Here is a 26,337-nt window from a genome sequence, read left to right as displayed (position 1 = left end):
GAGGACAGAGCGCTAAAAACAGAAGTCTTTAGGAAGGCTACGCACACTGACCAATACTTACTTTTTGACTCTAACCACCCTTTACAACATAAACTAGGAGTTATCAGAACCCTCCAGCATAGGGCTAAACTAATACCAACTAGCACTGAAGGTAGAGAAAAGGAGTCAAAACATATCAGGAGAGCACTCACTAACTGTGGGTACCCTCAGTGGTCATTCAACAAATGTCAGAAAGAAAGAATAGCGAACGAAACCAATAATTCTCAAGATTCTAAAAGGAGAGGAGTAGCAGTACCGTACATTGCAGGAGTTTCTGAAAAATTACAAAGAGTCCTTTGGCAACATAAAATTCCTACTTATTTCAAACCGATAAACACGTTAAGGCAAAAATTAGTACATCCAAAAGATAGGCTACCAAATGAAAAACAAAGTAATGTAGTTTATTCCATACATTGTAAGAATGAAAATTGTAAAGAGCAGTACATTGGGGAGACTCAACAAATTCTCAAAAAAAGACTTTATCAACATCGCAGGGATAATACTAGTGGGCCTCAATCGGCAGTACATTTGCACCTAAAAGCTAGCAACCACTCATTTGACGACAATGAGGTTAAAATCTTAGCGAAAGAACATAGATGGTTTGAAAGGGGGGTGAAAGAGGCGATTCTTATAAAACAACAAAATCCTTCATTAAACCGGTCTGGTGGTGTGAGGTTCAATTTGGATCGTTCATACAATAGCCTGCTCAGGCAAAACAGGTTAGGCAACTTTCGCAATGCTGATGAGGGTCGTTATGCTGATGAGGTGATACCGGGGGGAGTGGGTGTAATAGGCCAATCGTTAGTCAGGAATGTAGGAACAATCAGTGGGGCCACAAGGGGGGGGTCCCGCGCCCCCCCAACCTGAGAGTAGGGACCTATCATAGCTGTGTCCGGCGCCACCAGGTCTGGACATTAGGGATGTATAAATGGGGCCGATACGACCAGTCAGACTTTAGTTCGCTGACGAAGCCTCTTGGATAGGAGGCGAAACGTCCGAAACCTTCACTTTTGTACAGATGACGGCTGAAGAAACCTTCTCATCGATGGACCACTCCTGTACGACTGAGAGCTTACACAGATGTATTATGTATACAATTTAAAAAAGTCATCAATCTTCTTCTGCTTCCCATTTTTACCTTTTAACACAAACACTTCAATCTCGTCTGCTACACACGAGCTAGCGTCTGAAAATGAAAATGGCTCTGCGACACGGGTGCTGGGCACGTAACCAAGTCACCTGACCAAGTCGACCAATGGCGCGACTGATGGCGTGACACGTAACCAAGAACCGTGACCAAGTTGACCAATGGCGCGACCGATGGTGTGTCACGTGACAAAGTCACACGGCCAAGTCGACCAATTGCGCGACCGATGGCGGCTCATGTGACCAAGTCGACCAATGGCGCGACCGATGGCGGCTCACGTAACAAGACACGTGACCAAGTTGACCAATGGCGCGACGGATATATCGATATAAACAACAAAAATGGCCGGCGGGGGATGAAAAGGAGCACCGTAATAACCGGCTTATCGTAATAACCGGGTATCGTACTAAATGGTACTAATTATACATAAAAAGACTAGAAATGTGCAAGGGAAATGAAAATAGTAGCGTAATAAGCGGTACTATCGATATAACCGATATCGATATAACGAGACTTTACTGTATTATTATAACACAATACATACATATGGATTTATATAGCGCTTTAACAACAGGTGAAGCTTTAAAGGACAACCGACACCATTTTTTTGTTTCCTAACTGACATCAGAAAAACGTTTTATAGTATCTAAAATACCCAAAACACTCAGGCTGATATTTTTAGTCAAATGAAAAACACCAATAAAAATGACTTAAAGTGTCCCAAAACGACTTCAAATTGAACTCAGAAAGTTTCAGTTTGAGAAAGTCCTGCCCCTTGTTCGTGATGTCACGCCAAGATGTCTTGCATTGCTCGAGAATCAAAACAATGGCTTCAGATTCGGAGAAGATGCTTTCTTGTTACTCATCCAGTTATGAATATGATTCAAATGGTTCTGAAGAGGAAAGCATAAATGTTTGCAATCGATTTAAGACGTCCTTCCGTGTCATTTTGAGGCGTCTAGACAAGATGGCACCCAAGCTCCGTTGGAAATGGTAATTTGTGTTAGTATCAAATAGTAGTCTTGGTAAGTCACCAGGACTTGGTGACTTATGTGTTTTCCTTCTAATTTCGCCATCGACACGTTTTCAGACCAAACAAAGTACCCAAAATGCATTGTGTGTCGCTGTGTTGGAGGTAGAACGATTTCCGATTTGTTTTTTATTTTATTTATTTATTTTTTGGGGGTAGGCAAGGCAATGATAGTCAAGACAACCTTGGATTTAATGATGATGCCATCATTTTGTTTTCCCTTCGCCTATGTCCTCGTTCCTTGTCATTCCAGGTTCCTACCTCCCAGACAGCAGCATAGTGGACCCTGACTACTATTTCTCCACAGTCAGCTCCAGTTTCTCTGTGTCTCCTCTCTTCCTGGGAGCAGGAGGAAATGAAATTGAAGTGCCAGTCGATCTGCTCCGGCAGCTCCTAAACATGGTTTGCGTCCAACCGAATGCACTTACAACACCCAAGTCTTTTGCTCATAATTTTTTGTCCTTGTTCAGGTGAAGATATTTGTTACAGATCCTTTTTTGAAAACCCTCGACGCAACCATTGCTGAAGTGACAGCGGTAAGTCGGAAGTACATTGCATAAAAAAAAAATAAAAAAAGAACAAAAAAAGTAAAGAGTTTCATTTTTATTTATGTAATGTATGATTGTCTCTTTTGTTTGTTATAAATAAAGTCAAACCCTGGAATCCACCTCTATTACAAAACCTTCAGTGACCCTCTCTATGTATGCGTGTTCAAAATGCTGAGGGACACCCTATACAATATGAATGGTAAATCGCGCCTGCTTATTAAATCCATATTTATTCTGTCAATCTGAACCATTTGACGCAACTTGACTTTTTTTTGGATCTCAGCCTTACAACCAGGCTTTGTGCGGGAAGTCCACGATTTTGTCCTGGAACAATTTAGCAGCAGCCAATCAGAGCTGCAGCGGGTACTTCATGATGCGGATGGGTTGCCTGGGGAACAGAGCCCCCTCAAGCTTCGTTGCCAAGCGAACGCAGCCTGCGTGGACCTTATGGTGTGGGCCGTCAAAGATGAGCAAGGTAATCGATTTCCAGCCTGGTGGTTGGCCGCAGCCGTGATTGTGTGAGACTTTTGTTTGAATAGGAGCTGAGAACCTGTGCAGCAAATTGACTGAGAAGCTGCAGTCCAAAACATCAAGTAAAGTCATCATTGCTCACATGCCCTTGCTCATCTGTTGCCTTCAGGTAAAACATCGGCAGGCACAATTAGCACATCACATATAATGCGTCTTTAACTAAAACGTTATTTTTAGAATATATCAAACATAACAACCAATATTTTAAAGCTTTTAGTGTTTAGTTGGCTTTTTCATGGCATTCTACTCAATGTTCTTTGTTATTGTCAGGGCCTAGGGCGTCTGTGTGAGAGGTTTCCCGTGGTGGCTCACTCTGCTACAACATCTCTTCGGGACTTCCTGGTAGTTCCTTCACCTGTAATCACAAAACTCTACAAATACCACAGCCAGTACAGCACAGGTACCAGAACTGTAGCATCCACTTCCCAGCTAAAAACACAAGTAGACGAGAACAACACACAGGGATTATATAACACAATCATTTCCTGAACTGGTTCTCATCCAGTATTGATTTGTACACAGTGTTCATTGGCCATTGGCAAAGGATACCTCAGCCAGTGTGTTCTGCTACACAACCAATCAATAAACTCCCAGCTTTGTAAAACAAACTGTACGGATGCACTTTTTAACTTCCGCAAAAACAACAAGAACAACCATGTTTAATTCTGCAGGAAATATCACACATCATATTTTCCAGTTGTCACAACCTTCATGCATGTTCACAGACTGCTCGTGTAGCAATCAATGTGCACGGAGTCTCAAGTCGCTCTTGCCACACATACAAACTCAAAAGCAATTAGGGTAATGAAATCGAACCACATAATTCATAGTGCTAAAAAGCTAATCTCCTGCGACCTGACCACAGATAAGCAGATGAAAAAGGAATACTGATGCTACCCTATTATAACCTAAAAATAGTGGCGGGCCGTGGATTTAATTGCTAGGCCTTTTGTAGTGCTGTGTCTGAATCAATGCAGACTGAAAAAAGTGTGGTGTTATTTACTACAAGTCCACGAGAGGATACCATTAGCCAGGAAATGTCCGACCTTTCCTAATGATGTACATCTTTTCTTGAAAAGTCTGTCTTGAAAATGGCTTTCACAGTATATATGCAACCAAATCAATTTCTTCTTCTCCTTCAGCCATTGTGGGTTGACAAAACCGCTATTACATCAACACAAAAATGTATTTGCTTATGCAGCTCGCTACAGATACAGTGTGATAGCTCTGGCCAGTATGCTCTTATCACTAGCGGCTAGTGATATTATAATTGGCTATCAGTATACCAATAATGTGACCAGCCAATCATAGTCTGCGAAAACTCTGATATTTCTAGTGCCTTCCAGCAGGTCTTACGTTGCCAACTTGAACTCTGATTGGTTTAAGCAACAGTTTCATCGGCGTTGATGTTTATGCTCCAGGGCCTGCAGAACTGATTATAAAGGCGTCCAGATTTCTGATCCTGGTAACAAATGATGGCTGAAATGTGATTGGTTAAATGCTTAAATAGGAAAACAAAAACTTGGAAGCAGCACAACCGCACCAGAAAAAAATACATAACGCTGCTAACTTACCGTATTTCACCATTTGTTTTGTTTTCTTTTAAATCAAGGCACCGGAGAAATCAGGATCAACGTAACCAATGAACACTCTCAGTCCGCAGTCAACATTCTGTCCAACCGGAAGGACCAGCAATCCATGTATGAGCAGCTCCGGGATATTTCCATTGACAACATCTGCAGGTCTGTCGCAAAAAGCCGAACCAGCAGGAATAATCTTGAGTAGTTAAAAACATTGATGTTTCTTCTTTGTCCGCCCAGATGTCTGAAAGCTGGTCTGACCATGGATAATGAGATCGTGGAGGCCTTTCTCGCTAGTCTCTCGAATCGGTTGTACATTTCACAGGAGAATGACAAGTGAGTATCATCGCTGTGTCATTTGGTAATGTTCAACAGCATTCCAAACCTCCCGTCTCCCTGCCAGGGATGCTCACCTCATCCCAGATCACACCATTCGGACGTTGGGTCACATCGCCGTTGCGCTGAGAGAGACTCCTAAAGTGATGGAGCACATCCTGCAGATCTTACAGCAAAAGTTCTGTCAACCTCCATCCCAGCTGGACGTCCTCATCATAGACCAGCTGGGCTGCATGGTCATTACCGGGAATGTGAGTCTGAATGGCCACCTGGCATCCTGGATTCTCTTTGTTCAATTTTGGCTCTTAGTCATAATGACAAGAAAGATTTAGTGAAAGTGGAACTTTTATCTCTCATGTTGTTGTATTTAAAGTCCAAAATACAAAAAAAACTGAAACATTTTGTCTATACTGTTTTAACTCATCCGCTGCGATTCCAAAATTGAAAAGTGTGACGGGGAGCGCCATTCCAGAATTTGATTGGGTTTTAGTTTTTCTTGTGGGGGGTGCCGATAAAGCGCTGCTCAGACCTCTGAAAATGTTTTTCCCTTCCACAAGGGGCAACATTTGCCTTTTGTCCATATTAGTGCTTTGTTACAGCTTCAGCTGTTGTTCAAGCACTATGTAAACCAATATGTATGTATTGTATTTTGTACAGCCACCCCCATTTCAAGCTCAGATAACTCCAGACCCACATAACTTGGGAATTAACCCTTTTTTTCTCATGAAAGAAAAGAGTCTAAGGTTTGTTACGCTGAATTGAAAGTTTATGAACTCAATATTCTGTGGGTCCTGCAATTTGGGTGAAAAATGAAAAAAACCCTGGCACTGGAGTAGACACATTTTTGTATATTGTCTGGCAGTGAATGAGTGAAGTACACTGTGGCATTATAAAACTACCAAACCCGTTCACCGTAAAAATATATTTAATATTGTTTCCATTTTTCTGTGTGGTAGCAATACATCTACCAGGAAGTTTGGAACCTATTTCAACAAATTAGCGTGAAGGCCAGCTCAGTCGTGTACTCGGCTACAAAAGACTCAAGGGATCATGGCTATCGGTGAGTGCTGCTGCTTTTCAATGGAAACTGAGGGTGCACTGGGCCAGTTCTACCCGCTAGAATGCTATTTGGTTGCTCATAATGCATAAAGTCGTTGCATGATAAAATTGTGTTATTTCACGCTTGGCTTGTTTCTCTTTTCTCTCAAGGCACTGCTCTCTAGCTGTGATCAATGCTTTGGCCAACATTGCTGCCAACCTGCAGGGGGAGCAGCTGGTGGATGAACTCATGGTGAACCTTTTAGAGCTTTTTGTCCAGCTGGGCCTGGAGGGGAAGCGAGCCAGTGAGCGGGCGTCAGATAAGGGGCCAGCGCTCAAAGTATGTGTTTGGATGCACCTCATAACCTTTGGTATTAGAATACAAAAATACAACAACAAAAAAGTATAATTGATGTCCTGTCACCTATTTACAGGCATCGAGTAGTGCTGGGAATCTTGGTGTTCTCATCCCAGTAATTGCTGTGGTGAGTTCGCACATTTTGTGATGCACCTTATCTGTAACGTGAAAGGCTGTCAATAATGTCACAAAAGTATTTCAAATACCTCTGTAGTACAGTGCGGTTCAACGTCTGCAAACGCAACCCACAATATTAATTAATAATAATACCCTTCTAACAATGTCACTATGTGCAAAATCTCTTTATTATTGGTTTCCAATAGATTTGACAGCTGTACCAAGTATTCGAGTCCCTCAAACATCTTAAAAAGAATTTCAAGTGAGAAGTTGCTTATTAACTGTTCAATATCATATTTTATCCTTTTAAAACAGGCCTCAATCTCTTCTGCATCGTAGTGTATATTTCTGGAATATTTTTTGGACATTTATATTTGGCTTTTATATATATATTATATATATATTTCAAAGAGGACATGAAGGTAGCTGGTGTGAGAGAAGAGGATGCACAAAACCGGGATAGATGGAGGACATTGATTCGCTGTGGCGACCCCTGAAGGGAAAAGCCGAAAGGAAAAGAAGACGATATTTGGCTTTTATATGAAATATTGACATCCTGAATAGCGATAGAGGAAATTCCTCCACAAAAATCATTGCAAAAAACAAAACGGCAAAAAAATTGTGAAACGTTAACAGAACATTTTCATTCACACAAAACACACTTCGTAAGATCATTTCCCCCTGTTACCTTCTGGTTTTGCATTCTCAAAAATATGTTATTTCACATTACAACCCCTCCGGAATTGACATTGAATGGAATTATTTGAACAGCATTTTTCTAATTTAATTCTGTGACGGGTTGACCACTCGCCCCATGAACACAACGCAGTCTGTGCGGTGCTCGTAGATGAGGAAGAGGAAAGGGTGGTCTACGACAAAGCGGATCTGGGAAGACAGAGGCATAAAGCCCACCTGGGTCAGAGCAGCCGCTTCCGTTCCTTCCTCGTTCACGGTGATGGTTCCCTGGTGCTTAAGCTTTATGGGAATTCATAAAAAAACGCATTAGACAAAGTGCTTCTCTCCTCTTGCGACTTGAAAATGAGTTCTGCCGACTCACCCAGTTCAAGACAACTTTATCAGAGGTCATTCCGGAGAAGTCTCCGCCATCTTGGAATAAGTCAGTTAGGCCCATCTCCTTCAGATTCACAATCAAATCATAATTCTGCTCCAGTTTAAAGCGTGGTAGCACCACCTCGCGGGTCCTGTGGGGAGTCCTTAAATTAGCATGTTATCAACATCGATAAACAGGTGGTGGACGTTTCCCTTCTCATCCAAAAGGCTTCGTCGGTGAACTAAAATTTTGCTGGTAGCTCTGGCCCTATATATACATAGCCCTACTGTCCAGGGGTGGCAGTGTCAGACCTCTGCTATGATAGGTCAGTGCTCTAAGGTTGAGGGGAGCAGAGGACTATTTCCTGAGGCTACACTGATTACTTCTATTGTCCTGACTGTTTATGGTCTACGACTGGCCTGATTGCCCCATTTGCTCTGGTATCACCTCATCAGCATAACTAACCCGATGTGGTAACGATCTCAGAAGTGTGTTGTAAGCACGATCCAAATTAAACCTCACACCACAATCGGGATTTAGTGAAGGGTTTTGCTCTTTTATAAAAATAGCTTCTTTTACTCCCCTTTCAAACCACCTATTTTATTTTGCTAAGATTTTAACCTAATTGTCGTCAAATGAGTGGTTGCTAGCTTTTAGGTGCATATGTACTGCATATTGGGGCCCACTAGTATTATCCATGCGATGTTGATAGTCTTTTTTTTTTTTTGAGAATTTGTTTAGTCTCTTTTTTTGAGAATTTATTTAGTCTCTTTTTTTTATTTAGTCTCTCACATTGCAAAGAAAAGAAGTATACGCTAATCGGTTGATGATATATTTTCATATCAGTCTTACCTTAATTTTGTTACATTTTTGGACCATAATAGCAACAAAAAAAACCAACTTGGTCAAACTCAGTTTTTGGGAAGTCAGAAAGTCAACTGTACTACCTCAGTCCCAACGATATAATTGTACAGCTGCAGCTGTGCTTCACATAATAGTCAACACAAAGCAAAATAATAAACACAACAGGAACATAAAAACATGAACTGGTGTGCAATCTTAACAACTTTCCCCACGTACTCTATGATGTTTGAGTACAAGACAAACACTTTACGACATGAAGCTGTTCTAGATGAAAGAGGAGAGGAGATATATACAATCTCATTTCTGCTCACCTGTTTGTCATGTTTTTGAGCCACTTGTTGACAACTGTGGGCGAAATTTCCTGCTCCAAGTTCCTCATCCCCGTTATCTTCCTCGGCAAGGCAATGAGCATACTGATGTGTCCTGAGTACGGCAGCTGAAAAAAAACCCAGCATAACATGACTCAAACCTGCTGTATTGTTGTCCTCTCTTAAAATGGACGACCATTCACCTGTAGGATGTCACAATCATGTTCGTGGTCGGCAGCGGCCAAGTAGTTCCCCTTGTTGGTCATCATTGGTACTCTTACGTTTGTCTTGTCATTCACTCGGAAGTTGCGGTAGTGGGTCATCTCTTTGGGAAATTTCTGTTCCCATGTTCCTGGGAATACAAGGGATTGAATGCGGATATAACCGGATTGTATCAATAGGAAGTGAAAATGAATAGCTGTGCGATGAGTTTTGATGCATTCTCGATACCCACCTTTAAAGTATAAGTAGTTGAGCAACATAAGCACCATATTTGGGTCTACGCTCTTGAGGGGCTCCTTGATGAGTCCCTTAGTCAGCTTTAGGATTCGACGGTTAGCCTTGTTCAAAAACGCAGCATCGCTAAAATCCACCGACTGCGGTTCTGCAAAATAATACGCCTTGGTCTCTGCGCGGAAGGCGTCTTTCACCGAAATGTTCTTATTGACATAGACGTCATTCACAGAGCGTAAGGTGTAGCCGTAGTTTCTCCGAAAGAGCCTGTGGGTCAACTTCCTGAAGAGCTTATGCACCGTGCTATTGTCATAGTGATTGCTCGCATTGACAAATTCAGCAAATCCCAGAACTTTGTATATCTGTTCCTGGGTTCCGGGTCCGGCTCCCAAAGACATCATTCCCATGGCGATGGAGATCCCAGCTGGCGCAAGTAGAATGTTGTCACTCTGGTTGACGTCATTACGGAGACTTCGATAGAGATTAAAGCCGAAGAGGGCATTGGCGATGTTGAGGCGTTGGAGGCGAGAACGACCGTGGAAGAGCCGCAGTAGTCTGGCACGACGAATCTTTGGGTCGGACGGTTCGGCAAATATATCAATGTCCGGAGCGGGAGTGGCAATCTCATCAATCTCGTCCCCTTCGCTGAAAAATGTTGAACTCATAACATAGAGGCTCGCAGATAGTATTTGATTTCATGCCCCGAATAATACTCACATGTAGTCGTCACTGCCCTCTGACAGGATCTTATCAAAATCGATGTAATCTGCGTCCTCAAAACCATCAAACACCAGGTCATTAGTGATGGTATTTTCTTTGTGGAAATCCAAGGGGATGTCTTTCAAATCCTCCGGTCCCTTCGCGTGAGGACTAAAGTGCGAACTGAGGTCTTTGATGGCGGCCAATGTTGGACTGACCAGTAGGCAGGCCACGGAGACAACTGCCACCAACAACTGCATCCTGAAGGCTTCACTAAGTGCAAAAATAAATAAAATAAATCTATATAATATTGCAATGTACAATATCAATTTTAATTTGATACAACATAACCTGAAAATGTTTTTATAAATTAAAACATGAGGCCATCGCCATGTTTCTCTGGTGACTTACCTTTGCTTCGTGCTGCTCTGTGTTTGCGGGACACAAGCGCGGAATTGATTCCAAATTGAACTTTGACATGCTCTCCCCTCCAGAACAAATAGACCAGATCAAATAGACTCAGAAGTCCTCTGAATAACATTTCTTTTAACTCAATTCTGCTGTCCTTCACAAAGAAATATATCTGAAACTAATTATCGGGTTCATGGCTTTCATTGATTTCCTTTTTAGATATAACTTGTTTTGGAAATAGAGCCTTTCAAACACACTTTTTTTCTTCCCCGTCTGAACTATGAACATTTCTCTGATTCACAGTTGACCAGAAGACTGCCGCCAATCAAAGAGGCAAAGCCTCGCCTTCAGAAGTTGTTTCGAGACTTCTGGTTGTACTCAGTGGTCATGGGTTTTGCTGTGGAAGGATCAGGTCGGATAAACAGCTTTGTTGCAACATTACGCATGACCTGTTTATTATTTCGTAACTTTCAAGTTGCTGAAAAATGTGGCTGTCATTCAAAACACATTTCACTACATAGCAGCGCACATGCATAACACTACAGACTTAACCGCCACGATAAACATGTTTCAAAATACAGCTAATCAAAAGTGAGCATTAGGACATTTATAAAAATATTTGATTTATTGAATAAACATCATCAGATAGAGTTGTACCTTATAAATGGTTGAACGTTAGTATGTTTAAATATTTAATGCAAGGGTGTCAAAGTCATTTATTGCCTCGGGCCACATTGTAGTTACAGTTTCCTCTCGGGCCGCTATGAATTTGGGGAAATTATTAGAATGTTTAATCCCCTCCACATATTACATATAGAGGGCACAACAAATTAACTCATTCACTGCGAGACGAGCAAAAATGTGTCCACTCCAGTGCCAGGGTTTTTGTCATTGTCACTTGAATTCCAGAACCTACGGGTCTACATACACATTTAATTCAACGAAAGAAACCTTCGACTCTCTTCTTTAATCAGAAAAAAATATATATGGGTCTTATATGGGTCTGGAGTTATCTAAGCTTGTAATGGGGGCGGCTGTACAAAATACAATGCAATACATACATATTGGTTTATATAGCGCTTCAACAACAACTGAAGCTGGAACAAAGCGCTAACATGGACAAAAGGACACTACCAGAGGTCTGACCAGCGCTTTTTCTGCACCCAGCATGAAAAAACAAAACCAAAAAAAAATCATGAATGTCGCTCTGTCATATTCTCAATTCCCGAATAAATTTGTGAATGGCAGTGAATGAGTTAATGAATAACAAGTTTTCAAATTTGAAGTAAAAAATAATGACTGTTATTGTTTACATGGGACAATTGCAATTCTGGTTCAGACTTTAGCAGGCATCATGGAATTTCACAAGTTTGATTTGCTTTCATGGGCCGAATAAAATGATGTGGCGGGCTAGATTTGGCCCCGGCCCTTGACTTTGATGCCTGTGATTTAATATGATGACCCGCAGTGTTTTTGTATTTGGTCTGTGTCTTTGCAGGTCTCTGGCCCAAAGAATGGTATGAGGGTGTTTGTGAAATTGCCACCAAATCCCCTCTCCTGACCTTCCCAAGCGGAGAGCCTCTTCGTTCCGAACTTCAATACAACTCTGCGTTGAAAAATGACACAGTCACACCGGTAGTGCTGAGAAAGCATTTACAGCACGTCAATTGTGTCATGTGACCGTTAAAACGTCATTCCTCTTTCAGGCGGAGTTGAACGAGTTGCGAGCGACCATCAACAATCTCCTGGACCCATCCCCAGAAGCTTCCGCACTTATTAACAAGCTTGATTTCGCCATGTCCACATACCTGCTATCAGTCTACAGATTAGAGTACATGAGGTGTGTGCCATATTCTGACATCAGTCCGAATCTAAGTGAAGAAAAACACACATAGCGAGTGCTAAATTCCATACATTCGTTTTACTGCCGTTTAAAAAAAGGGCTGCAAAAGTATACTGGATATGAGTTGAGAGTTGGAAGATTTCCCAGCAAATTACATTCTCCCATTTCTTTGCCGCTATCTTGCTGAGCGCCTGGTTTGCACCAGCCTTTCAGATGCTCTTATTAACTCATTCACTGCCAGACAATGTGCAAAAATGTGTCCAGTGCTGGGGTTTTTGTCATTTTCACTCAAATTGCAGGACCCATAGAATATTAAGTTTTCGGACTACATAAACATTCAATTCAGCGTTAGACACTTTAGACCAGGGGTGGGCACTCCTAGTCCTGGAGGGTTACCCTCCTGCATGTTTTCCAAGTCTCCCTGTTACAATACACCTGATTCAAATAATCAGATAATCCCCAAGCTCTGCGGAAGCCTTACATTGAACCTGCTCATTTGAATCAGGTGTGTTGCAACAAAGAGACTTGGAAAACATGCAGGAGGGTGGCCCTCCAGGACCAGGAGTGCCCACCCCTGCTTTAGACTTTCTTCTTTCATCAGAACAAAAGAGTTAATACTTAAGTTATGTGGGTCTGGAGTTATCTGAGCTTGAAACGGGGGTGGCTGTACAAAATGCAAATGCTGCCCCCTCATGGAAGGGAAAAACATTTTCAGAGGTCTGACCGAAGCTTCAAAGGCACCCCCACAAGAAAAAAAACTAAACCTGAACAATTTCGGGAATGGCGCTCCTCGTCATGCTTTTCAATTCCTGAATAAATTTGGGAATGGCGATGAATGTGTTAAAGACTGATTTCTTCATCTTAGGTCTGATGAATATCATTGCAGGTGTTACATTAATTTATTTATGTAGTTCCAATTGCGCAATCCACAAATTAAACTGTGCAACAATGCTCAAAACTAGTTTCATTTGCACCTTTGTAGGATGCTACACTCCAATGATGCTGACCGCTTCCAGGTCATGTTTCGCTATTTTGAAGACAAAGCGATTCAGAAAGACAAATCTGGTAAAGGCTTTTACAATATGTCCCTATGTCTTCTTATTTTCACCAAGTCTTATTTACCCCAAATTTCTGTTGTCATCAGGGATGATGCAGTGTATTATTTGTGTCGGTGACAAAGTATTTGACGTCTTCCTACAAATGATGGCTGACAAGGTGCGTGAGCATTTTTCATTGAATCACAACATTTTTGCAGTTAAATTCATCAACATTTCTACGTTTTGCGATAGCCAAAGACCAAAGAGCACGAAGAGGAACTGGAGCGTCATGCTCAATTCTTATTAATTAACTTCAACCACACCCACAAGCGGATCCGCAGGGTAGCAGATAAATATCTATCTGGTTTGGCTGAGACGTGAGCGGCCCGCCTCTTCCTGTCGTTTCGACCGCATCGAGCTCGTGAGTGATTAATGTTTTTGTAAGCTCTGTCTCCTGCTTTTACCAGATTCCCACATCTGCTTTGGAATGGCCGTGTGCTGAAGACCATGTTAGACATTTTGCAGACTCTCTCGCTCTCTTTAAGTGCAGTAAGTATTATTCTCGAGGGGAAAACCGCGCCCCCTTTTTGTTGATCTACAAAATCGAAAGAAGCTTTGTTCTACAATATAGTCCAAAATGATTCCTCAAATGTTTTCCGCTTGTTCAGGACATCCACAAGGACCAGCCTTATTATAATATTCCGGATACTCCATACAGCATTACTGTACCTGATACATATGAGGCCAGAGAGGTAAGTTTTTATGTCCATTAGAGGGAAGTGTAGTATTTGTTTAGAAACAAAAGGCCTAATTTCGATAACTCTCAAACATCTTACACAAAGTACCACTTCAAAATGACTTAGCTTGCCAATAACTGTCATCACGAATAATGCTGTGTCATTTCAAGTGTTCATCTAAAACAAGGGTGTCAAACTCATTTTTTCCATGGGCTACATTGTAGTTACGGTTTCCTCTCTGGGGCTGTTATGAATGTGGAGAAGCCATTAGAATGTTTAATTCCCTCCACATCTTACATACAGAGCGCATAACAAATGAATGAATAACTAGTTTTCAAATTTGAAGTAAAAAATAATGACTGTTTACATGGGACAATTTGAAATTTTGGTGTCATTTTCGCCAGTCAAATTGTCATCAACACTGCAAAGAGGGGGAAAAACAAAAACAATCCTTTCAGTTCGACAATATTGCGCCTTAAAGTTAAATAAATACTGTACACAAATGAGTGTTTAATAAGCAACCAGTGTATTACATGGAAATGTGATCGGAAATACAACTGTACTCTACTTAAAAAATATGTAATGTACTTGAAAAGTAAACATATATTATGCACAAGAAAAGTAAAAATGTACCGCATGGATGGTAAAAAAAAGGTTCGTCCATGTACAGTCAAATCACTGCTTTTGACCATAATCCGTTCCTGAAACCTGTTCGAAAGCCGATTAACGTACAGACACTCCCCTACTTACGAACTTTCGAGTTTTGAACAATGGTACATACGAACATTTTTGTAGTAATAATAATACATTTTATATCTAAATAACGTGTGGTCTTATCTCCAGTTACATGTACATATATTTATAGAGCATGTATTTTATTAAATGTTAATTTTTCCGTACAAACCAATACAGGTTACTTATACAAGGCTTGAACATACATTCCATACAAAATATAGCACTGAACAACTTACGAACAAATTCACCTTACGAACGACCGTTCGGAACATATCTTGTTCGTAAATTGTAAAGCGGCTTTATAAGGAAGTGGAGGGGAGTCGAGTGATGCGTTCAGGTGCGCTCAGTATGGTCGAGAACCATTTTTCGGTTGTAAACCGAGGCATAAAAAGCCAAGTTTTGGTCAAACACTGAGACGTTCAAAAACCGAGGTTTGACTGTAACATAAGAGATCGACCATGTATGGAGAATGGTACTCATACCCCACTTTGTGAATCACTGGCCTCATTATTTCTCCTGCTTATTGAAATGTTTTTCCTTTTACACACGAGGAAAATGTATGGTCATTTGAAATTTTGCCCCACTCGTTGATTATTTTTGCCCTTCTCAGAGCATTGTCAAGGACTTTGCTGCTCGGTGTGGGGAGATCCTGAAAGAAGCCATGAAATGGGCCCCTTCTGTCACTAAGTCCCACCTGCAGGTGTGTCTTACCTTCAGTAGGACAACACAAACTCAAAAGATCTCAGAAATACTGTACTCATATTTATGTATTGTTCTAATATGTGGTTGTTTCAAGTTGTTCACCTTGTCACTTCTTGTGCATGTCGAGCAGGAGTACTTGAACAAACATCAGAACTGGGTGTCAGGTCTGTCTCAGCACACCGGCTTGGCCATGGCCACAGAGAGTATCCTGCATTTTGCAGGTTACAACAGGCAGAGTACCACACTGGGCGTAAGTCTCACACACGTACACACAAACGTAGCATTTTTTTCTCCAAATGAGCTCTTTTTGATCACCGCGATATTGTGTTTTGAGATTTGGATTCACTGCATCATTAAGTATATTGTTGAGTATCGCATCTGCCCACTTTCATGCTCCTTGTTTTGTTCGGGGTTACTTTGAGTCGAACGTAGTTGATTAAATGTGAGGGGCGGTCAAAATAAATGTGCAGGTGGAGTTATGTGAGGTGATTGCAAACTTTACTCTTGTAAAAACTCTCGCAGACGACTCGGTTGAAGACAGTCAAATTGACTTTTTAACCCAACAGAAAACATGCGCTTTAGCTGCTTGCTCAGAACATATGTGAGTTTTGCTTCTATGTGCATGTTTTTGTGTTTTAACTTGCTTGCATGTTTATAAAATCGCTCATGTTCACTACACAATATCAATACTCAGCGACTAAAAATCTGATACCAAACTTGCCACTGGCGGATGAAATGCAAAATCTGGATTCGACGATAAATGAAAACACATTTTAATAATAATAATAATAATAATAATAATAATAATAATAATAATACACTACATTTTAAGCGCCTTTCAAAGGTCTTAAGGACACTTTAGTCACAGACAAGCATAGATACTATAATAAATAAAATACAATCCAAATAGAATGCAATAAATAAAATACAATTATATATAGAAACAAGAGAGAGAGCTACACAGAAAATGCAATTTTAAATAGGTGGGTTTTGAGATGGGACTTGAAGGTGGGAAGAGAATTCATGTTACGAATGTTAGGAGGAAGTCAAGTATTCCCATGAGCACCATCAAACGCACACCAGTGTTCATTACAGTATATCAAAATTGTTTTACGAGAAGCATTTTGTGTACTTGCACAACAAAAATATTCCTTCTGTCACATAGAAATTGTGGTGTATCGCGATTTTTTTTTTTTTGCATTTACGGTACTATACGATTAGAATGTTTCCTGATTTTGGCTTACGGTGTGATTCACGCTCTTAGTTACTTACCAATGCATGTGTTATACTAGTTTTGTGTGCCCATTTATTTTGCGTGAGGCATATATGTTTTGTCGGCATGCTTTATGCTACATACGTCCTTTCATTTGCTTCATTTGTTTTATTTGTTTCTGTCAAACCGCATCAAACCACCGACCTGGTTGGTTGGCTGCTTAACGGATTTTGCTGGTTACCTGGTTACTTGGCTGCAATGGAACGGTGGGTTGTTGTGGCTGGATGGTTGCCCATTTGGCTAACGGTTATGCCGGTGCCCTCCTCTGCCCCGCACCGTAGGCTGCGTTCCCTCAGGTTTGTTCTAACAATGACTACAATGAGAGGCGGCTTGCCGCAATTTGTCAACTGCCGAGCCGTAAATGACATTGTGTTTGCCTTTCCAGACCACCCAGCTGACAGAGAGACCCGCGTGCGTAAAAAAAGATTACTCCAACTTTATGGCGTCGCTCAACCTTCGTAATCGATACACTGGAGAGGTATGCTGCGCCTTTCTTCATAAATCTGTAACAATTTTGATTGAAAGACACAATGTTGACATCTAATAAGGTGTCATGATAAAAGTCTTTCAAATGCCATTGAAAGGCGTGGTCACGGATGTCTTAATTCCTTAATATTGTTTATATTGTTTGTTGTTCAACTCGCATGGCTCTAATCAGGGTTTAGATAGCAATCTCTACATGGACATGGAATTAAATGCATTTTAATTGCACGGTAATTGAATTTTTTCAAAGGATGAGGATGTCATTTTAGGTTACTTTACTTTTCCCTTTTTTGTTTTACAATTATCTAACAGATGATGTTATGATTCACATAACCATTTGTATACCGACCCTGTGGCCAGTGAAAAATACTCATACCTGTCAACCGGGTGTATTTTGCCGTATTCTGTACGATTTTTGCACATTTTTAGATGTGAACGGCATACAAGAAAGTTTGTTCGGGAACGCAAAAAATGTTTAATATAATTTTGAGATCTTTTCAATTCAGTTTTCGTCATTCAATATTAGCAGTAATGGTAATTGTAACAAATATCGCTACTCGTAAAAAGCCAAGTCAACCACCAAGAAAACAGGTCTGTGCAAAAAGTCTCGAAGAAAAAAAAAGTTCCAAGACAAGTGGAATTTTATTTTGAAATTAAGACGATATTGTATTCCTTTCACAACTTTGCTGCTGTGAAATGTAAATTTCTCCACTGCGAGACTAATAAAGGCAAATCCAATCCAATCCAAATCAGTTCAATTAAACATTTTACCATGGTTTTTATGCCGTAATATCATTGATATTTTTTAATAAACATTATACATTACAAGAACACAAATTCAAATTATTTTTTTCTGTAGACAAATTCAATTTGTCCACAGCGAAATAAGCCACAATGCTCTACAACAACACTCACTTGATTATGGCTAGAAATATGTTGTAACTTGATAAAAGTATTCATGTTTACATGTGAAATTTTGTTAATAAAATTGTGCAACGAAATATTACACATTACGCCATATTTAGTATGTTTTTTTTCTCAGTAAGGAAAAATGGAGCCGTTAATAAGGTCAATGTCTCGCAGGTTGACAGGTATGAATATTCATTTTTTAATGAATTAATCATCACTCCATAATCAACTAAAACGTATGAATATGAGAGCATTCTTTGGTTTAAAGTCCTTAAAATCCTTAGGTATTATGATTTTAACAACTGAATCATTACATCGACTCTCTTGCTGTGTACATGCATACTAAACAATAATATACCTCTAGTGCACCTCTTGAATACGATAACTCATTTTCAGGATGAGAAGCGCCATTAATGTCACTCTCATCCGCTTCTCCGTTTCATCGCTATTGCATCCGCTTTTGTTAACACCGAATTTGGTGCGATTACATAAAATAGCATCTGGCTCTTACTGTTACACACATTTGTTACTGCAAAAAATGTTTGGTAGTTTTTAGCTTACCATATTTTGTGGAAGGAGCAAAATGAAGGCAAGCTACAACCAAGATGATAAAGATTTTGTTCCATTAATACGTACTTCTATTGACAGTGTCAATGACAACCCATCATTGTCATATCTATTTTAAAATTCTTGCAATGGATTTCATGTAATTATTTTAGTATCCTTAACTGGACAGTGTCTAGTGAGTTTACTTTTCAATACTTGTTTATTTGGTATTCTGGTGGCACTTATTTAACAAAAGCGATAATATGATTAAACCCTTTCATGGTTATCAGGTTACAGGGTGCATGAAAGGATTAAAGCATATTTTTCAACATTACCAGTTACATTTTTTGGGTATTTATTATATAACGTGAATCTCTAAAAGATATGTTTGTTATTAGGTGGCTGGTATGATCCAGTTTTCCGAGGTAACGCACAGTCAGTCAGACCTTAGCAAGTTGATGATTGAGCAGATGATGAGCGCTCTTGACAGTCAAGATCCAGAGGCTTTCACCCAGGCCATGTTCAAGATGGCAGCCTTGCTTATAATCACCAGAAGTGAGTGATTGGCCACTAACCCCGCAATACTGTAAAGCGATTTTGTTTTCGGCTAATTTGAACCCTCTTTTGTTGTCAGACTGCAACCCTCAGCTGCTGCACCATCTGTGTTGGTCGCCCCTGAAGATGTTCACTGAACATTGCATGGAAACAGCCATCGCGTGCTGGGAGTGGCTGCTGGCCGCACACAATGGAGTTGAAGTGCCAGTAAGTACCACGCTACTTCGATATGTGCTTTGTGTACTGACCATGTTCACAATTCCCACAAAGTGGATACATCTTTTGTTTTCCCTTTTGTATCCAGTTCATGCGTGAGATGGCAGGCGCTTGGCAGATGACGGTAAAGCTGAAAATGGGTTTGTTCTCCATGGCCAAGGTGGAGGCGGGACCTTTAGCCGTCTCAGAAGAGAGCCAGCCTGCTCCCTGCACCCCTGATGTCATACCCCACTTCTTATGGATAGAGGTCAGTGGTCCTGCTTCATCCCACTTAAAAGACGTCCTTTCTATGCGATCATGGACAAACGTTTTGTGACACTTCTTTTTATCATTTACTTACTTGATCATAATTGTCTTCAAACTCTTATTCCTGGATTTTAATGTTTTTATTGTGACTTTTTGGGACACGTGACACTATGTCAGGTCCATTAAGGTGTGTGTAAAGCTTCCCTTTACCACTTTGTTTCATATTGTGTACATCCACTTAATACACATACACACACCATGCATTGTTTTATGTCTCCACAACCATACAGAAATGAGAACACACACACACACACACTTACAACATGCATTTGCATGCCCCCACAACCACACAGAAATGAAGCGTGCACACACACCTGCGCAAATGGACAGGTCGGCCTTTTTCAATGGAACCTCAGGGAAACCTAAATGTAATTTCAATGTAAACATCCTTACTGAGTGGAAGAGAGTGAACCTCACTCATCACCCTAATGATGACAAACACTAGAGAAAATGTTCTGATAAAAAAAAATATACATATATATATATCATACAAGGCGGTAATTTTCTTTCACCTGTATTTATCTTCTAGTTTCTAGTGCAGAGGTTCGAAATAGCCAAATATAGCAGCTCGGACCAGGTGGAGATTTTCACCACTATCCTACAGAGGTCGCTGTCTCTCAGCGTGGGAGGAGCCAAAAGCAATTTGAACACCCACATCGGCGCCATTGGGCCAAGATTTAGGTTTGCTTGTCTGACCCAGGAAGATGGTTGTTCTTGTTGAAGCACCGTGTTGAACACTATTTGTTCTTTCGTATGTAGACTCCTTACTCTGGGTTTAACTCTTCTGCATGCAGACGTGGTGACAAACGCCACCATCAAAAATGTACTGCGAGAGAAGATCTATTCCACGGCTTTTGACTACTTCAGGTAGAAAAGATATGCGTTGCGGGTAAGGAAAGACATCTTGTTGGTGTATTCATTTTTTTCCCCTCACTCTTTTAGCGTCAATCCCAAATTTCCTACTCAAGCTGATCAGAGGTTGAGAGAAGACATCAGCATCATGATCAAGTTTTACGCTTGCCTGCAGTCAGACAAAAAGTATCTGGCTGCCAACCAGCTGGTCCCCCCAGGTTCAGAACTTTTTCATATATATGACAGGCTCCTGCAAAATACATTGAGGCCAATCAAATGAGTAATATAATTTGTTACATTTATTTTTCCACTGCAGTTCTGTATTTTGCAGCTGTTACTAATATTACGGCAAGATTGTGTTCTTCCCTCTGTGCTCTGTGATGCGCCAAGATGCTAAATGCAATTATTTGACCTTGTTTAGATCCACAAGACATGTCCGTGAACAGCTTGACAGTGATGGCGGTGACGGACAGCCGCAGTAACCTGGATGCGGCAATGGGTCAGAGGCAGCAGGTGGCTCAGGGCTGGATTAACACCTACCCTCTGTCCTCTGGGATGTCCACCATATCAAAGAAATCAGGTGAAAGTCACATACTGCCACCTTGATTATAAGAATAAATAAATAATAATGACATAATGGATCAATGACATGTTTCTTTTGGAATTTTTAAGGCCTCTCCAAAAAAAGCAACAGAGGCTCTCAACTGCACAAGTACTACATGAAACGACGTACCCTTTTACTGGCTTTACTGGTATTTGTATTCCATCACACTTTCTATATTTGCAAATAAAAATGACATGCTAAGATGCCTATCTATCTAGCTGTTTATCTGGCTATCTCTCCAGCTATCTAGCTTGCTATCTAGCTAGCTAGCTAGATATTTGCTCTCTATTTGCTATCTAGCTATCTATCTATGAGCTATCTAGGTGGCTAGCTAGCCGTTAGCTATTTATTAGCTAGCTAGCTATCTTTGTATCTATTTGAGTTATTCCGGGTTGAGTGCATGCTGGTGCGTGTGGCTGCCGCTGCTCACCCACAGAAAAGCTCATGTGACTCTATCGTGACCTTGAGAGTTTCGAAAGGCGCTTAGAAATGTTTTTTTAAATTAATTAAGTTAGTTGGTTATGCCGCTGCGCCGATGACCAGCCTTTTACTGAGTATCTTCATCTTTATTAAGTTCAGAGAGTTGCTTGTTCTGTAGCCACATGGGAACACAAGCCAGTGTCTCATTGTGCCGGTCCCAAGCCCGGATAAATACAGAGGATTGTGTCAGGAAGGGCATCCGACGTAAAAGCTTGGCCAAAACAAACATGCCAATCTAACCTCTGAAGATGGAGGGCACTGATTCGCTGTGGCAACCCCTTGAAGGGAAAAGCCGAAAGGAAAAGAAGAAGTTGGTGAGTTAACTCATTCACTGCTATTCCCAAAATTATTTGGGAATTGAAAATATGACGTGGAGCGCCATTCCTGAATTTGTTCAGGTTTTGTTTTTTCTTGCGGGGGGAAGTAAAGCGCTGGTCAGACCTCTGGCAATGTTTTTCCCTTCCGCGAGGGGGCAGCATTTGCCTTTTGTACAGCCGCCCCCATTACAAGATCATATAACTTCAGACCCATATAACTTGAGAATTAACTCTTTTTTTTTTCGGATGAAAGAAGAGTCCAATGTTTCTTACGCTGCATTGAATGTTTATGTAGTCCCAAAAGTCAATATTCTGTGGGTTCTGCACTTTGAGTGAAAATAACAAAAACCCTGGCACTGCAGTGGGCACATTTTGTACATCTGGGAATGAATGAGTTAATTAGCCATTTATTTATTCATTCATTTATTCATTCATGCGCTTATTCATTGTGTCCATGTGGCTTTCATGTATCGCAGGCCAGCGAGATTGAGCGACTGACGACGTGGTACAACCCTTTGTCGACTCAAGAGCTCGCCATCGCCACTGAGCAGTCAGTGGAGACCAGCATTACCAACTGGAGGTCGAAATACATCAGCTTGACAGAGAAACAGTGGAAGGACAACGTCAATCTGGCTTGGAGCATTGCACCTTATCTGGCGCTGCAACTGCCTGCCAGGTATGTAAAGAACTCGCATGCAAATCGTTTTCCACATATTTTTACTGTAAAAATAAAAAAGAAATTGTATGACTGCATGTTATGTGCACTTGATGACTTTGTTTTTTTTATTTATCCTCAGGTTCAAACACACCGAAGCGATCGTGTCTGAGGTGACTCGGCTAGTGCGTCTGAATCCAGCCGCTGTGTGCGATGTCCCTGAAGCAGTTAAGGTGCGCCAGACATCTGCGCAATTTATTCTTTTTTATGGACCTTGCTCAGTGCACTGTGGCATTGAATTGGATTGGATTGGATTTGCCTTTATTAGTCTCGCGGTGGAGAAATTTACATTTCACATTGATGGCATTGATGAATACATTTTTTAAGGTCAATACAAATGTGTCTCTGTAAGCTCTCAGTCGTACAGGACTGGTCCATCGATGAAAAGGTTTCTTCAGCCGTCATCTGTAGTACAGATTACAAATGTGTGTTTCTTCACAGTTCCTCGTGACGTGGCACACAATCGACGCCGACTCTCCGGAGCTGAGTCACATTCTGTGCTGGGCGGCTGCAGATCCACCTACGGGACTGTCTTATTTCTCCTCCATGTATCCTCCTCATCCCCTCACGGCACAATACGGCGTCAAAGTGCTGCGCTCGTTCCCTCCCGTACGCTTTTCCTATTTCGTTTTCATTTTCAAGGGCTGGTTTGTATTTCTAACATATTTTGAATGCTTTTTCTAGGACGCCATCTTGTTTTACATACCTCAGATTGTCCAAGCACTTCGCTATGACAAGGTGAATATGAGTTGTTATATCCAAATAGAAATTGGTACTAGTTATATTGTTTGATTTACTTTTTATCCCGCAACAATCACTTTGGCATAGTACGAGAGGAAATAGGACAAAAGAAAAAATCCATAACTTTATAAAGATATGTTGCATTGCCAAAAGAAGAATCCACTCCACAATGTGAAAGATTTGGATTAAGGAGCAGATTACGGCGTTTATTTTAAATCACCGTGGTGTTCATTGTCCCCCCCCCCATTAGAATCGTGATGGTATATTCCACCTCGATATCTTCAAAAATCTGGGAATTTAACCGCTATAGCTAACTGTCAGTTTTTCCCCCTTCTTGTTAACAGATTAATTTTAAACTTTAAAATTTTCAGTTCAGTTCAGTTCAGGCAGTTTTCAAACCGTCAGCAACATTTAAAATGACATGCTTTTGCTTACTTTTCACTGCAACCCACTCTTGGTATCTCCGGTCTAGATGGGTTACGTGAGGGAATACATCATGTGGGCCGCTCAGAAGTCACAGCTCCTCGCCCATCAATTCATTTGGAACATGAAGACCAACATCTACCTTGATGAAGAGGCTCACCAGAAAGACCGTAAGATAATAGGTGATAAAACATGTGCAAGCATAAACCCGCACAAGAAAAAAACATTCTCTGGTCCTCACTGCAGCCGATATTGGCGAGCTGTTGGAGCAAATGGTGGAAGAGATCACAGGCAGCTTATCTGGTCCAGCCAAAGACTTCTACCAGCGAGAGTTTGACTTTTTCAACAAGATCACCAACGTGTCAGCAACTATCAAGTACAAACGCATCAACAAGTTGTGTTATGAATATGGAAAGAGTGCATTACAGAGCAGATAGACAAATTTGTATCATAGAAAAAATAATTGAGATGGCCATCGCAATTATTAGTTATGTTTGTGTGCTTATTTTAACTCATTCACTATCAGACGATATGCAAAAATGTGTCCACTCCATTGCCAAGGTTCATGTCATTTTCACTGAAATTGCAGGACACACAGAATATTGAGTTTTCGGACTACCGTATTTTCACGACCAAAGGGCGCACCGTGTGAAAAGGCGCAGTCTCATTTATGTGTGCCATTTCTGTATTTAACATACACATTGGGCGCACCGGATGAAAGGACGCAAGTTTTATATACCGGTACATATCCTCTACTGCCATACGTACGTCCGCCTCACAACAACACACAGGCATACAAGTGTGCGTATTTATAAAAACAGATCAGGGCAAAACTGAGTTTGGTAGTGCTTTATCTATTAATTACAAAGTAAGAACATTTTGGAATCATCACTCAATAGGCGTCGGCATGGTAAAAACAAGCACATTACCGGTAACATTCAGTAATCAAACCCATCAAAGTCCTCATCCTCTGTCTCAGAATCGAACAGCTGCGCTAAACCAACGTGGCAAGTTCGCTTTCCTCACAGTCAGTCACTTTCTGTGCTGTGCGGCTCCTCAGAAATTATGCCGGCTTTTCCGAAAGCTCGAACCACCGTGCCAGCAGACACGTTATCCCAAGCATCCACAATCCATTGGCAAACTGTAGCGTAACATCCAGCCTTTTTCGTTTGCCTTAATAATGACGCCTGCTGGAAATGTCTCTTGAGGCAAAGTCTTTCTTTTAAAAATCACCATCGGCGGGACTTTCTCTCCGTTAGTATGGCAGCCAAGCACAACAGGAAACGAAGCCTCTTCGCCAGCTTCTTAGAATAATTCGCCGGACGTTGCTGCGCTGTCGTAGTCCTGGCCCGGATGGAAAAATGGCAGTTTCATGAAACGCCAGCACCAAGACGGACCTCCATGGAAAGCCTTCAGTTTAAACTGAGCTTCATAACCGTGTCTCTTTGCCATTTTCTGAGTTGTTAAAACAGCAATGTTCTGCATAAAGCACATACCTGTTCTTGTATACACAAACCACGCCCACACATCCCCCCTCATGTTCTCTACCACGTCCGCCTCATGGTGGCCTCTAATACGTCCGCACTACAGGGCGCACCGCACATTTTCAAAAACAATCTGAGACGTTTATATGCTCCTTATGGTCATGAAAATACAGTACATAAACATTAAATTCAGCGTAAGAAACGTTAGACTCTCTTCTTTCATCGGAAAAAAAGTTAATTCCTAAATTATTTGGGTCTGGAGTTATCCGAGCTTGAAATGGGGGCAGCTGTACAAAAGGCAAATGCTGTCCCCTATTTTATTGCCAGAGGTCTGACTAGCGCTTTATCAGCATCCCCTGCAAGAAAAAACAAAACCCGAACACATTCGGGATTGGCGCTCCACGACATTTTTTTCTTAGACTCTCTTCTTTCATCAGGAAAAATAGTTAATTCCTAAATTATATTGGTATGGAGTTATATGAGTTTGAAATGAGGGTGACTGTACAAAATACAATACAATACCGACATATTGCGCTTTAACAACAGCTGAAGCTGTCACCAAGCACTAACATGGAAAAAAGGCAAATGCTGCCCCCATGTGGAAGGGAAAAACATTGCCAGAGGTCTGACCAGCGCTTTATCGGCACCCCAGAAAAATCTAAAACCTAAACAAATTCGGGAATAGTGCTCCACGTCATACTTTTCAATTCTTGAATAAATTCGGGAATGGCTGTGAGTAGAGAAATGTATGCGGCAGCACAATCAGCAAACAAATCTGGTGCGTGTTTAATATTTGTATTGTCTATGCCCACCCATGCACCACCTACCGTATGCACCACTGACTAGCGCTTTTTTTTTTCATTTTGTCC

At 41.1% G+C, this 26,337-nt stretch overlaps 2 protein-coding genes across 5 annotated transcripts in view; one reads left to right on the top strand and one right to left on the bottom strand.

Annotated features, from left to right (window-relative positions):
• Nucleotides 1–26,337, top strand: part of pi4kab (phosphatidylinositol 4-kinase, catalytic, alpha b) — a 41,932-nt gene that overhangs the window by 7,865 nt on the left and 7,730 nt on the right. For 2 of the 4 annotated variants that reach the window (XM_088994067.1, XM_088994070.1), the window contains 38 exons: nucleotides 2,470–2,618; nucleotides 2,687–2,752; nucleotides 2,867–2,963; nucleotides 3,048–3,239; nucleotides 3,304–3,404; nucleotides 3,566–3,695; nucleotides 4,908–5,037; nucleotides 5,116–5,211; nucleotides 5,279–5,462; nucleotides 6,168–6,271; nucleotides 6,421–6,589; nucleotides 6,684–6,734; nucleotides 10,814–10,922; nucleotides 12,009–12,145; nucleotides 12,217–12,350; nucleotides 13,336–13,418; nucleotides 13,498–13,568; nucleotides 13,643–13,767; nucleotides 13,858–13,939; nucleotides 14,059–14,142; nucleotides 15,473–15,562; nucleotides 15,695–15,814; nucleotides 17,119–17,133; nucleotides 17,223–17,315; nucleotides 19,174–19,330; nucleotides 19,410–19,537; nucleotides 19,635–19,793; nucleotides 20,382–20,533; nucleotides 20,612–20,719; nucleotides 20,795–20,922; nucleotides 21,126–21,284; nucleotides 21,377–21,456; nucleotides 22,582–22,781; nucleotides 22,903–22,993; nucleotides 23,262–23,429; nucleotides 23,505–23,558; nucleotides 24,034–24,154; nucleotides 24,231–24,360. In XM_088994067.1, coding sequence (XP_088850193.1) covers nucleotides 2,470–2,618; nucleotides 2,687–2,752; nucleotides 2,867–2,963; nucleotides 3,048–3,239; nucleotides 3,304–3,404; nucleotides 3,566–3,695; nucleotides 4,908–5,037; nucleotides 5,116–5,211; nucleotides 5,279–5,462; nucleotides 6,168–6,271; nucleotides 6,421–6,589; nucleotides 6,684–6,734; nucleotides 10,814–10,922; nucleotides 12,009–12,145; nucleotides 12,217–12,350; nucleotides 13,336–13,418; nucleotides 13,498–13,568; nucleotides 13,643–13,767; nucleotides 13,858–13,939; nucleotides 14,059–14,142; nucleotides 15,473–15,562; nucleotides 15,695–15,814; nucleotides 17,119–17,133; nucleotides 17,223–17,315; nucleotides 19,174–19,330; nucleotides 19,410–19,537; nucleotides 19,635–19,793; nucleotides 20,382–20,533; nucleotides 20,612–20,719; nucleotides 20,795–20,922; nucleotides 21,126–21,284; nucleotides 21,377–21,456; nucleotides 22,582–22,781; nucleotides 22,903–22,993; nucleotides 23,262–23,429; nucleotides 23,505–23,558; nucleotides 24,034–24,154; nucleotides 24,231–24,360 — 4,447 coding nt within the window. Of the gene's footprint in view, nucleotides 1–2,469; nucleotides 2,619–2,686; nucleotides 2,753–2,866; nucleotides 2,964–3,047; nucleotides 3,240–3,303; nucleotides 3,405–3,565; nucleotides 3,696–4,907; nucleotides 5,038–5,115; nucleotides 5,212–5,278; nucleotides 5,463–6,167; nucleotides 6,272–6,420; nucleotides 6,590–6,683; nucleotides 6,735–10,813; nucleotides 10,923–12,008; nucleotides 12,146–12,216; nucleotides 12,351–13,335; nucleotides 13,419–13,497; nucleotides 13,569–13,642; nucleotides 13,768–13,857; nucleotides 13,940–14,058; nucleotides 14,143–15,472; nucleotides 15,563–15,694; nucleotides 15,815–17,118; nucleotides 17,134–17,222; nucleotides 17,316–19,173; nucleotides 19,331–19,409; nucleotides 19,538–19,634; nucleotides 19,794–20,381; nucleotides 20,534–20,611; nucleotides 20,720–20,794; nucleotides 20,923–21,125; nucleotides 21,285–21,376; nucleotides 21,457–22,581; nucleotides 22,782–22,902; nucleotides 22,994–23,261; nucleotides 23,430–23,504; nucleotides 23,559–24,033; nucleotides 24,167–24,230; nucleotides 24,361–26,337 lie in introns of all 4 variants that reach the window. The other 2 variants (XR_016114681.1, XM_088994069.1) reach the window with 2 other exon arrangements.
• On the bottom strand, nucleotides 6,894–10,660 carry serpind1 (serpin peptidase inhibitor, clade D (heparin cofactor), member 1). The gene is made up of 7 exons (XM_088994071.1): nucleotides 10,511–10,660; nucleotides 10,118–10,372; nucleotides 9,402–10,045; nucleotides 9,151–9,299; nucleotides 8,951–9,075; nucleotides 7,782–7,926; nucleotides 6,894–7,699 (listed from the first exon to the last, which is right to left on the bottom strand). The coding sequence occupies exons 2-7, from the start codon at nucleotides 10,357–10,359 to the stop codon at nucleotides 7,508–7,510; spliced, it is 1,497 nt and encodes a 498-aa protein (XP_088850197.1). The 5' UTR covers nucleotides 10,360–10,372; nucleotides 10,511–10,660; the 3' UTR covers nucleotides 6,894–7,507.

Source organism: Hippocampus bargibanti, linkage group LG04, assembly GCF_051943395.1.
Source record: "Hippocampus bargibanti isolate YZ-2025 linkage group LG04, ASM5194339v1, whole genome shotgun sequence".
Lineage (NCBI taxonomy): Eukaryota > Metazoa > Chordata > Actinopteri > Syngnathiformes > Syngnathidae > Hippocampus > Hippocampus bargibanti.
Note: the sequence above shows the minus strand (reverse complement) of the source record. Positions and strands in the feature narration are given on the sequence as shown.